Source organism: Neopsephotus bourkii, unplaced genomic scaffold (assembly GCF_033783945.1).
Source record: "Neopsephotus bourkii isolate Nb327-2 ecotype Australia unplaced genomic scaffold, CSIRO-AGI_Nbou_v1 NB_156, whole genome shotgun sequence".
In the NCBI taxonomy this organism is placed as follows: Eukaryota; Metazoa; Chordata; class Aves; order Psittaciformes; family Psittacidae; genus Neopsephotus; species Neopsephotus bourkii.
In genome coordinates this window covers 44,331-57,875 of record NW_026900673.1, presented here as the reverse complement: position 1 = coordinate 57,875, position 13,545 = coordinate 44,331, and the positions used below count along the sequence as shown (strand labels likewise).

Sequence of the window (13,545 nt, the reverse complement as noted above, 5' to 3'; positions counted from 1 at the left end):
GATACTGACAGCCTATGAAGGGGTTTGAGCTGCTTCAGAAGTGATTGGCTCCTCCTGGCACCTTGGTCACCTGTGCTGGGCTGGATGTTCAAAGGCAGGGTCTCCTCTACACATCATGCAGCTGATGCTACATGGAGTAAATGGGCTGCACTAATTACACAACGAGCTCGAATAGGAAATCCCAGTCGTCCAGGCATTCTAGAAGTCATCATGGACTGGCCAGAGAGCAAAGATTTCGGAATGTCACCAGAGGAGGAGGTGATGCGTGCTGAAGAGGCCCCACCATATAATCAGCTGTCAGAAAGTGAAAAGCAGTATGCCTTGTTTACTGATGGCTCCTGCCGTATTGTGGGAAAACATCGGAGATGAAAGGCAGCTGTATGGAGTCCTTGGAGACAAGTTGCAGAAACTGCTGAAGGAGAGGGTGAATCAAGTCAGTTTGCCAAGGTAAAAGCCATCCAGCTGGCCTTGGACATTGCTGAACAAGAAAATTGGCCAGTACTTTATATCTATACTGACTCAAGTGGCAAATGCCCTGTGGGGGTGGTTGCAGCAATGGAAGCAGAGCAACTGGCAACATAGAGGTAAACCCATCTGGGCTGCTGCACTGTGGTAAGATATCGTTGCCCAGGGGTAGAACTTGGTGGTGAAGATACGCCACATAGATGCTCATGTACTCAAGAGTCAGGCCACTGAGCAGAAACAGAACAACCAACAAGTGGATAAAGCTACTAAGATTCAAGTGGCTCAGATGGACTTAGATTGGCAACATAAGGATGAATTATTTTTTGCCCGGTGGGCCCATGACATTTCAGGCCATCAGGGCAGAGATGTAACATATAGACAGGCTTGTGATCGAGGGGTGGACTTAACAATGGACACTATTGCCCAGGTTATTCACAAGCGTGAAATGTGCTGCAATTAAACAAGCCAAACGGTTAAAGCCTCTTTGGTATGGAGGACCAAAGGATGAATTATTTTTTGCCCGGTGGGCCCATGACACCTCAGGCCATAAGGGCAGAGATGCAATAAACAGAAAGGCTCGTGAGAGAGGAGTGGACTTAACAATGGACATCATTGACCAGGTTATTCACGAATGTAAAACGTGCTGCAGTTAAGCAAGCCAAGCAGTTAAAGCCACTTTGATATGGAGGATGATGGCTGAAGTATAAATATGGGCAGGCCTGGCAGATAGACTATATCACACACCCACCAACCCACCAAGGCAAGCTTCATGAGCTTACTGTGGTGGAAGCAACAACCGGATGGCTGGAAACATATGCTGTGCACCATGCCACTGCCTGGAACACTATCCTGGGCCTTGAGAAACAGATTATGTGGCGACACAGCACCCCAGAGGGAACTGAGTCAGACAATGGAAGTCATTTCCAGAACAACCTTATATACACTTGGGCCAAAGAACATGGCATTGTGCAGATATATCACTTCCCCTACCATGCACCAGCCTCTGAGAAAATCAAACAGTACAACAGGCTGTTAAAAACTACCCTGAGAGCAATGGGTGGTGGGACTTTCAAACATTGGGATACACATTTACCAAAAGCCACCTGGTTGGCCAACACCAGAGGATCTGCCAACAGGACTGGCCCAGCCGAGTCAGAACTTTACAGTGCTATAACAGGGGATAAAGTTCCTGTGGTGCACATGAAGAATTTGCTGGGAAAGACAGTCTGCGTTATTCCTGCTTCAGGTAAAGGCAAACGCACTTGTGAGATTGCTTTTGCTCAGGGACCCAAACATAGTTGGTGGGTAAAGCAGGAAGATGGGGAAGTCTGATGTGTAACTCAAGGGGATTTGATTTTAGGGGAAAACAGCCAATGAACTCAATTGTATGCTGTTGACTGCTATGTAGCACTTTTATAGCCCACCAGCTAGATGTCTTCAGGTCACCAGCAACCGGCCCTGACTTCCCTCTGACCATCACCCCAACAATCCTCAGTCAATGTAACATCCTCAGTCAATGATCCTACACTGCACACAGCCTCTCCTGCTTTGAAAGACTGTTACAAGAGATGGAGCCCAAATTCATGGACTGGAAGGACTCAGCAGCTTAATAGGGATTGGTCCATGCACTAAGGAATTATCTCTCTCTCCCTCTGTGTGTGTGTATGTGTGTGTGTGTATATAAGAGTGACAGTATACTGAAAAAGTGGGAACCGAGCATGACATGAATAGTATGGTATAAGGGGTGGATACTGTCCTGGGTTCAGCAGCAGCAGTCATTTTTCTCCTTCTTCGTAGCTGGTGCAGTGCTGTGTTTTTGACTTTCAGCCTGGGAACAACGCTGATAACACAGAGGTTTTAATTCTTGTTAAGTAATGTTTAGTCTGACCAAGGACTTTCTGAGTCTCATGCTCTGCCAGGGAGGAGGGAAGCTGGGAGGAAGCAGAGACAGGACACCTGACCCAAATTAACCAAAGAGGTATTCCATACCACAGCACATCATGCCCAGTATATAAACTGGGGGCAGTTACCCGGAAGGGCTTGATCATTGCTCGGGTCAGGGTGGGTATCAGTCGGCGGGTGGTGAGCTGTTTTATTCTCTTCCCTTGTTACTTCCCTTATCATTATTATTATTGGTTGTAGCAGTAGTGGTTTGTGTTATACCTTAGTTACTGGACTGTTCTTATCTCAACCCTTGGGAGTTACATTCTTTCGATTCTCCTCCCCATCCCTCCGCAAGCGGGGGGAGTAAGCAGGGGGAGTGAGTGAATGGCTGCGCGGTTCTGGGTTGCTGGCTGGGCTTTAAACCACGACAATGTCCCTTTCATTTCAAAGTTCGGGGGGGGGGGGGGGGGGGGGAGGTAACAAGAAGTTTAAATACCGCAAAGTCACTTTGTTTTCACACCACAATGAAAACCAAATCCCAAGAACCTTAAACACTCTCCACAGGTCTCAGAACTTTCCCGCTATTCCTAATTACAGAACAAAGCACTATAGGTGATGCAAGCAAGATGGAAGTAAGTCTTAAATAGTTTTGATGAATACAACAGATAAGTCACAGCACTGGAAAATTTTATTAGACCAACTTTTTACCACCTGGCTTGTATCTCACATGCTTCTCACAACCAATCCCATCCCCCACCTTTCCTGGAATCTACTTCCTCTTCATCCTTCACCCCAAGTATTCTCATGGGAGACTAACAGCCTCAACACTACTGTTCACAGCTTGGAGTTCTGCTGTTCCACTTCCTGGCAGGGAACTCAGGCACTGCTCCCTCTGCATTACTGTACACACAGTAATAAACAACATCACATTTTACTAGTAGCTACTATACCATGTGTCTTTATGTTACAGAGATAACTGACAAGTAGCTACTTGGGCTGTGCTCTGTTCTTCCCTCCCCAACCTAAAAAATAAGAAAGGTTTATCAAAACCAACAGATTGTATCTACTGCATCATTCAGTTAATCACACTGATCTCAAATACACAGCTGTATATATCTTCCATTAACGTCACACCACAGTTTTAGAGAAAAAATTTCACTGGTAGGAATCAACACTTGCACACTCCATAACCATAGGCAGAAGTTGAAATGTTATGAGAAAACACTCCTAAGAAACAGGCTGAAGGACTGTCTTTCAAACTCTTCAATGTTCACACCATTGTCATTTCTCCCAGATAACCTGAAAAGCACTGTCTGCAAAGTTGGTTTCTCTTGCATACCATTAAAAAAAGTACTATATAATTTTTATGCTATCTTGTCCTCCACATAGAAGGCTTAATACTTGCACTAGATGTGCAAATTACACAAACAACTGCAGAAGGGTTTTTTGTTTAGCCATAAGTAACAAAAATCAAACATAGGCATAGCCTTTTATGCTTTCTATTATTACTAATCACATCAAAACCAACAACAGTAAGTCTGCATTTTTAGCCAATGAGCATAAGCACAAAGATACCAAGCAAAGGACTTAGTAACAACAAAACCAATGCAATTCTTGCAGGAAATGAGCTACACAAGCCTTATCAAAGCTCTTAAGTATATGTTGCTATAAGTACTTTAAAAGACAATAAGCCACTGTATTTACATCAAAATCATAAACCAACCAATTTTCTCTGCTGTACTTAGGAAATATAAGCAGCAGAAGGACCAGCACCATCTTCTCTAAATAAATATTTCACATCATATAAATCTTGTTTTCTGCAATGGTAAGAAAAAACAATAGAACACAAGGTCTGCATCAACAAGTTGGGTTTTGTTCCCCTGAAGTAGCTGTTACTTGAACTTCTTTAGGATCAAAAAAACATCATCTCGGAGACTTCAGTTATCACGGTTTGGCACAAGCACCAGTAACTATTATTCATTTCACCAGATCAACCAAAACAAAGAGCTCAGCCCCCACCCTCAAATCCTTACATACCTGTCCTTGTGAGGTTACATGACTTCTGTCTGGTAGATGCTGATTAGAAACTGAAGAATGCCAGGGATGGATCTGACTGTGAGACTGTGCCTGAACAAGGCCAGATGACTGTGTTATTTGCTGTGGTCTTATATGGTGTTCTAGGTCATGCTCCAAAACATGGCTTGTGCTATCCTGAACAAATGCAGACTCATCAAACTGTGGCAGAAGGTCTTCCTGAAGGAGGTCATCTGGGTCAAGTCCTGTAAATGGTTCATTATGAGTGTCGACTTGATGAAGTAAGTTCTCATCTAAAGATGTAAAACCGTTGCTTTCAATTGGGTCAGTGAAATGGCTTATCTGAGACACAGAATCAGTAGAAGCTGAAAAACTAATATTCACAGGAGAGAGTTTTGAACTACTGAAGTTGCCCTGAGGATGTGCAGAATGCAACATTTGAAAAGCATTAGAGTTCAGAGGTATATTAGGATTCAGCATGTGTCCGGTTGCTTCTTGCTTGGTCCCTGTTTGAGATGCAAAGGCATTGCTTCCAGTGAAGTCGGAGATAGAATGTGTCTGCTGGCTAGTAGAAAGAGCTGTTGTAGACTGAAGAAGGCTGGTAGGAGAAATGTGGTTATTACAGTAAGAAAAAGGAGATGAAAATTGTTGGCTATTATTAACAGAACATGAAGTAATAGTTGGGGACTGTCCATCAAAATTTCCTTCTTGATTTCCACAAAAATGCACTGAATTACTTGCACTTCGAGAAAACTGTTGAACAGACAGAGGCTGCTGTGAAGTTGATGGATTAGAAACTGGAGATGGGCAGTTAACACTGACTCCGAGAGAAGTAGATACATTAACTTCCATGAAGTCTTTTGTCCGACTCAGGGCATCTTGTCCCGTGCTGCTTCTGCTTTGTTGCGACCGTAGAGAGGCACACTGATGCTGTGGCTCATTAGCCTGAAATAAGGCAAAGTCATGGTGTGCTACAAAGCTTTTTTGGTGAAAAGGGGACCCATTGTGATTTGAAAGAGTTGTGGCAGTTTGATGACCCCACATAGGACTACCATCAGCCACATTTGGAAACATCCCATTAGACTGGTTTTGGTGATGAACTGGTGAACAACTGAATTGAGAGTGTGGTGATAAGACGCCATCAGCTGGGCTATTGAAAGACTGATTTACTGAGTGAAGTTTCAGTGAATCATACTGATTCAGCTGATCAAACTCACTCATCTTTTGTTGATTTTGAGCATCTTGCACATTGTTCAATGAGTCTATGTGCAAAGGTTCAAATTCTGCACCCAAATTCAGTTCATCAACAAGCGAAACAGGCCCAGGTTGAACAAAGGCATCATCTGACAAACCTTCTAAGGTCTCACTAAAAAGACTGGCATCATCAAAAAAATCCATCACAGGATCAGTCATCTTGATAAGTCTGTACTGCTTTTTCTCTCAACTCCAAATGGAGTCAATTTGGGGGCTTTGCAGTGAACAGAAACAAATGATATCCAGTGGTCACCACCTTATCCAAGGAATGCCAACATCCATTAGTGATGAAATGTTCATGTCGAAGTATTAAGGCATTGGGGGGGGGGGGGGAGAGAAAGATAAAAGAGAAAAATTACATTCATGGCTTGCGCTTCATTGCTCCTTCCCCTTACCAATACTTTTCCAGATGTTTGATATTTTGTTCATAACATTAGTTTAGTTAAACCACAAATCAAGTTATTTTTGCTTATACTTGATGCCCTGTGCAGCACGTATCCTTTTTGTACCTTACGTAGTTAAAGTGATAGTTAATATTTTAAATGTAATGGTTTCATGTTTTTCATTCAGTTTGTTGTTACCCAAGTTTTAGAGTTTCTTTTGCCATTTTCATTAAAACTACCAAATTGTAACAGAATTGTGGTTTCAGCAAACCAGAATTAAAAAGTGTTTGTAGGAAGAAACCATACATACCATACATTGTGTACACAAAATATACACAATTCTGTATGTTTAAACAAGAAACTTAACAAGGTTACAAACTATATTTTGAAACAAAACTGCCTTGAGTTCAATAGGAAATGCTGAGATACTCAATTTCTTCTATTTAAGTTAAATTAAGTAAGATTTTGAAAAACTATATTTTACCTCACTTAGAGACAAAACAGAACTAAAGTCAAGACAAGAGGATGAATACAGTGATAAAGTCAAAGAAAAACACAGGAAAAGAACTACCTTTGTTTCAACACCAGAGTTTACACACTTACCTATTTTTGAAAAACAAGTTGATTTCCTTTTTTTATTTAATCACAGCATCACTGAGCAATCACCAATGAATTAGTTTGCATTCAGGGATTTCAGGCAAGAGGAGCTGAAAAGGATGGTTAGTTTAACTTGAGCTTAAGAACTTGCACATTCATAGTGTAATCAAACAGAATGAGAAATTAATGAAAATGTGTCTCCGTAATAATTTACCTCTCCGAGTAACTAGTAAACCTCTCAAACAGAGCAGCAATCAGTTTAAATAAGCATCTTCGTGGAATAATCATTCCTTTATCCTGTCAATATATATATCCAATTTCTATAAGAAGTAAATGGCCACAGCACTTAAATACTGACCCTATTACTAAAGCTCATGTTCATGCACCTCCCCCCCCCCCATTTCAACTGCAATTCTTTATTAATGAATTCTCCTAAGAATGAATATGGGATCTTTCCAGAAAGATAGGTTCTTTTCATATTGAACCTATTAAATACAAAGTAGTCTTTAACAAGGCGATGAAAACCTGTTCTGCTCATACTCCTAGTCCACTGAAGGTGTTGTGACCATAGTCAGAATAAAGCCTAAACTAAACTAATAAACCTTATTGAGGATTTGGATATATAAAACTTCTGGGCTACACAGAAAAAGGACAGATGGATCCTGTATCACACTTCATATCTGATTGACTATGTACCTCTACAGTAAAAAATGAGGGGAAAATAAGTAAAAAATGGGAAAAAGCACATTAAACAGCTGACATCACTGCAGTCATGGCACTGTAACTCTGAACTTGCCTCACAGGAATTTGCTGCTTTGCTCAAAACCCAAGAAACACTTTTGATCTTTATTTTTTGTAGTTGTTTTCAGCATAAGGAGAAGAAAAAAGAAAAAAAAAAGGGAAGGAAATACAAACTCTCTTTAAAATGCAAAGGCTTTATAAAAAAGTTGGACAGAGCCCTGGTTTAGTGTGACTGGGGGGTTGGAACTCTATGATGTTAAGGTCCTTTCCAACTCTAACTATTCTTTGATTCTATGAAAAAAACCAAAACTTAGTAGGTATAAAAAGGAAATATAACCTGAAGATCCCAGCTTCACTTCAAGAATCCAAGCACAGATGAACTTCCCAACTAAGAAACCTGAACGCTAGATACATGAGAAACCTTGCAATTAGACCAACATAAATTTGTTAAGAAAGCTTAAACAACCCAAACTTCTTCTAGAAAGGATACAGCTAAAGATAGCCTGAATACAACTGTTGCAAAGACACCTTGGTTTTTTGACCAGAGAAGTACTTTTACCCCTAGCCTTTTACTCTAGCATCTACAAAATCCATCACATTTTTCAGGATATTTGATTTGGAGAAACTAGCCTTTCATACAAAGCCATTTTCCAAATTTATTGAGCAATTGTGCTTTTTTATTTTTCTTCTATACTTGTATATAAAGACATTAGATCCTCAGCTTGCAAATTGTGAAGGCTTATGAAGGCAAATTGTGATGCATTTCTGAACTTAATTGGCACACACTTAATATTTTCCTGTCCCTTCCTTAAAAAAAAAAAAAAAAAAAAACCAACCAATACACACACAACCAACCAACAACAAAAGAAACACAAAACCTACCATCTCAAAGCCAGCTTAATGAAACAAAAGAAAACAGTTCTGACTTGGAACCTTTACATGCTTTCTGCAAGTGATTCTCTTTTCCATGTCTTTACTCCCACTTATATAGAAAATTATGGCAGCTACCATATATTTTAACACACTTTTATCCAGCCTTCTTCTACAAACAGATCTGTCACACCAATTTGAACTTTGGACATGTTTTTACCTTCAGATGGCAGAAAACCATTCAAGGAAGTAAACATTTGGAAGATTTTCATCTATATGACTTGACAGCTACAAGCTTAACAATGCAATGGCAGCCAGTGTTTTGCAGTACCAGTTCCAAAATACTTCTCATGGAAAATAAGCTCCCACTAGAGCAGCATCTTAATCAGAATGGGGAACCGGGTTGCACAAAATACAGCATTTTCTCCAAGTATTAAGTTACTCTGCAAACATACCTGAATCAGAACAGAAACATCTTCCAGCTCTCGGATTTTTTTTCATCTGGTCAACTGAACACCTCTGCTTTCTTTAATCTACTAGTTCTTAACCTTAAGACATCTATTTTAAACTAAAAATTTAAACCAAAGTGTTAGAACAAGAGAAATGGTATTAAAATGGACCTTACAAGTCCAAGTGAATGGAAAAAATACTAATTTCTGCTCAACCCATGTTTTTAATTTAAAAACAATGTTGTACATTCTATGGTCTAAAACTACATTTTCAATTACAAACAGCATATAAAAAAATGCATTATTCTTGTTCCTCTTAATCTGCAAAAGCAGCTTGCATGTACTACTGCTGTAATTTTAAGTTTTCAAATTAAGATATTTTTGAAATTTTACTTATTATATTCAAAACCACTGAGAAATTAAACTGGCTACACTCATCCTAGTTTGATTCTTTTCCTTAAGCATGGCAAGAAAAATAAAACAACACCTGAGCTAGGTTAGGAAACTGAGCTTTCAAGTTACAGTTCAAGGAAAGAAAAAAAAAAACAACAAAAAACAAAACACACAAAAACACAAAAACACCCCAACAAAATCCAAAACAAACAAAACCGCAAAACCAAACAAAAACCACCACAATAAAGAAACTTTCTGCATTTTTTGTTGTTTATGGGAGTTTAATAACCCTTTATTAAGAAATACATAGAAGAAATAGCCTGAAAATCTCAGAGATGATCCCCTACATTAGCATGCAGTAGATCTAAGTTGCAAAAAACGACAAGCTATAGTTACAGACACAAGCAAGAGCAGAAATGAAGAGAATGGTACAAGATTTAAAGACTAGAGAAAAGGAAAGAAAGATTTATTTTACAAAATACACACAAAAAAAATGAACACAAGAAAATAGAATGGAACAAAATCATCAAATTTTGCTTTCCAAAAAAAAAATAATTAAGTGGGAGTAGCAGTAAAATAGAATACAATGAAAACTACTGATGTGCTTTATTTCATTAATTGCATTATTAGTGTTCAAGGCCAGGTTGGACGAGGCCTTGGGTGATATGGTTTAGAGTGAGGTGTCCCTGCCCATGGCAGGGGGGTTGGAACTTGATGATCTTAAGGTCCTTTCCAACCCTAACTATTCTATGATTCTATGACAACAAAAAACAAGCTACTCTACTTATAAGCAAGTAAAACAGGTAAGGATTCAGCACACTACCATGATACCCACACTTTCACACTTTGATAGACTGAGTATTACTGCTTCACATGACTGATGTGACAGTACTATAGATAAGAGGAAGTCAGAGACTTTGATGGCCACTTTACACAAAAGAAGTTGAAACAATGGCAAAAAAATAATAGAAACTAGAAGGAAGCTAGGGACAAGTCAGTAGACAGAAGGAATTAAAAGTGAAGTCATAAAATCATGACATAAAAGAAATCAAGACTACAGGTAAAGGACACAAAAGGGGTAAACATACTCATAGCTAGGGAAGAGTTTTGCACTGAATGCAAAATATTTGGGTCTTCTGGCATTTTATTTTTTGTTTTGTTAGGAAAGCAGTGCATCCAGGCATAACAGACTTGCTTCTGAACAAGACAGCTCCCAAAGAGACTGAAAAGAATCATTACGCTTGCTAAGTTCTATGTAGCATACAACAGCATGACAGGTTTGTGGCTTTGTATGATTTGCCCATCTACTGGCAGACAGAATACTCTAGAGGTAACATTCAGTACAGCACGTTAAAACAGATAAAAAACTGATCACTTCTGCATAATATTCAGAAACAATAGAGACATTCCTTCCCCAATATTAAAAATGAAAGACAATTACACTAAAATTATTTGCCAGATTTAATTACAACTAAAGCTTTGGCACAGTTCAAAAAGCTGCAGTAAATTGAATAATTCAGAAGTTACTTCCCACTGATGTGCCAATATAAATGATATTCTATTATAAAGATCAATGCACATGTTAAATTTAAAATGCACAGAGGGACAGCACAATTTCCTCAAAGTCTAAGAAAAGCAGAAGATTAAAAAAAGACCATTGAGACATTCAGAATATATTAACTTTTATTCCCTATCAGGAAGGAGTAAATCTACTTACAACAGTGCCATAGAATCACAGAATGATTAGGGTTGGAAAGGACCTTAAGATCATCTAGTTCCAACCCCCTTGCCATGAGCAGGGACACCTCACACTAGACCATGTTGCCATGGTATCTTTAACTAAATATAGATTGAAAAGATGAGTTTGCTCTTATGGTATCATTAAAATTGGGAGAAAACTTGTTTGGATAACCTGTTTCATTAAATAAAAAAAACACGTATCCATTAAATATGCAAATATGCATTGATATTTTAAAACTGCTTTTTATTAAGTATGCATTTCTGATTTTTTTTGAGTAAATGAGCCTTCCCTTTAGTAAAATCATACCCTCCACATACCATTTTTGTTTAGAATCCTATTATGCTACAGAGTTCACAGAAACCATGCTAAACATGCAAAAGATTATATGAATTGCTGAGGTGAGTAGCTACAGAGAGGACGCCTTCAACACCAGAGTAGGGGGAAGCTCAGCGTCCAGAAACCTCAATTCAGAGGGGCAAGAACCACCGAGGGAGCCCCACGTGCTCGAGAGGACTTGCCCAGGAACCGGCAGCTCAACTGACGCAAGCAGCTAACTGAAAATGGGCGGTGCCAGGAAGGACGGCGGCAATGCTGACTGGGTAAAAACCCTCCACAGGGAGCGCGAGCGACAGTTTGCGCAGGCAGGGCGAGCGGGCAGCGATCGGGATGGTGAGCACATGACCAGGGCCCGGTTTGGGAGCTCTGCTCAGCCTGCCCGGAGATAGCCAGCGCAGCACCCAGACAGAGCAGATGAGAGAGAAGGTTGCAGCACAGACCTCGGAGTGTAGAAAGTGCCTCGACTGGTCTCCTGAGGCGAGGGTGCACAATGGGCAGGGCTGTACAAGATTTCCTCTGGTGGAAGTCCTCCTGCAACAGGTGGCTGAACTGTGGGACAAAGTCAATAGGCTAAAAGATGTCAGGGAAGCTGAGAGAAAATTGGACTGCTTGCCCCAGGCCCAAACTGTGCAGGGGCCTCAAGCATCCATTGTAGCTCATACAAGACAGAGGGCATTAACCAAGGAAGCTGGAAACTGGTAAAAAAAAAAAAAAAAAAAAAAAGGAGGAAGAGGAAGAGGACAATAAAAAGCAAGGGGCTTCCTCCTAAATCTGATGTCCCCACCCAGAGCCACTTCACAGTTCTGCAGGGAGATAACAAGGAAACACACCCCACCACATGAACAACCCACTGATGCACCAGTAAAAAGGATAACTACTGGCATCACCAATAAAAAGTGGTGGGTGACAGTAGTAGGGGATCATACTTTGAAAGGAACAAAGGCAACCATCTATAGGTCTCAACCAGTCTCAAAGGAAGTGTGTTGGCTACCAGGGGCTCAGAAGAGGGATGCACCAAAAGGAGGGTGACCAGCAGGTCAAAGGAGGTGATCCTGCCCCTCTACTCTGATCTCATCAGACCTCACTTGGAGTATTTTGTACAGTTCTGGTGTCCTCAACATAAAACGTGCATGGAACTGTTGGAACAAGTCCAGAGGAAGGCCATAAGAATTATCAGGGGGCTGGAGCACCTCTCATATGAAGACAGACTGAGAAAGTTGGGGCTGTTCAGTCTAGAGAAGGCTGCATGGAGACCTCATATCAGCCTTCCAGCATCTGAAGGTCCTAAAAGGATGCTGGGGAAGGACTCTTCATTAGGGACTGTAGTGCTAGGAGAAGAGGTAACATGTTCAAACTTAAACAGGGGAAGTTTAGATCAGATATAAGGAAGAAGTTATTTATTGTAAGGGTGCTGAGGCCCTGGAATGGGTTGCCCAGGGAAGTTGTGAATGCTCCAAACCTGGCAGTGTTCAAGGCCAGGATGGACAGAGCCTTGGGTGACATGGTTTAGTGTGAGGTGTCCCTGCCCATGGCAGAGGGGTTGGATCTGGATGATCTTAAGGTCCTTTCCAACCCTAACTATTATATGATTCTATGTTACAGAGAAGCTGCAGGGTCTAGTACATTCCACTGACTATTACCCACTTACACTTGTCCATGTGGGTGCTAGCGATAGATAGCAATAGCCCAGAGAATATTAAGAAGGACTATAGAGCCCTAGGAGAGGTGGTTAGGGGCTCTGAAGCTCAATCTTTTCATCAGTTCCCCAAGATAAAGAGAAGGACCTTATAAAGGCTAGGCAGACTTGGCAGGTTAATAAATGGTTAGAATGGTGGTGCCATATTCAGGGGTTTGGGTATTTAGAACATGGGACTCAATTTGGGAGACCAGGTATATTGGAGGCTGGTGGAGCCGGCATGACAAAGAAGGGGAAGAGCTGTTTTGGTAGGAGGCTTGCCAGGCTAGTCAAGAAAGCTTTAAATTAGATATACTGGTGGAGGGGGGCATCATTCCATCCCAACACACCCAGTCAGTTGCCAGCAGCTATAATAAATGCTCGGAGCAATGTAGAGATATTTCAGCCACTCCAGCCAATGAGCCGGCTTCATTTGGAGCTCGGCTCAGATGCCTTGACACAAACGCCCATAGCATGGGGAACAAACAAGAGGAATTAGAGATGTGTGCACGTCCACTGGGATATGATATAATTGGTACTACAGAAATGTGGCGGGATGGCTCCTATGGCTAGAGCGCTGGAATACAATGTTACAGGTTCTTGAGAAAACATAGGCCTGGCAGACAGGGAGAGGGAATTGCTACTTATGCTAGGGAGAGTACAGAACTCTGTCTGGGGACAGGTGATTAGTCAACAGAGAGTCTGTGGGTAAAGGTCAAAGGG

The 13,545-nt window shown here is 40.9% G+C and overlaps 1 protein-coding gene across 1 annotated transcript in view; it reads right to left on the bottom strand.

Moving 5' to 3' along the window:
• Window positions 1-7,466, bottom strand: part of LOC133221175 (chromodomain-helicase-DNA-binding protein 9-like) — a 101,940-nt gene extending 94,474 nt beyond the window's left edge. The window contains exons 1-2 of the mRNA XM_061369879.1: window positions 6,624-7,466; window positions 4,387-5,893 (exon numbers count right to left, since the gene is read on the bottom strand). Of these exons, the coding sequence (XP_061225863.1) occupies window positions 4,387-5,796 (1,410 nt within the window). The 5' untranslated portion in view covers window positions 5,797-5,893; window positions 6,624-7,466. The remainder of the gene's footprint in view (window positions 1-4,386; window positions 5,894-6,623) is intronic.
• Window positions 7,467-13,545: the final 6,079 nt, after the last annotated feature.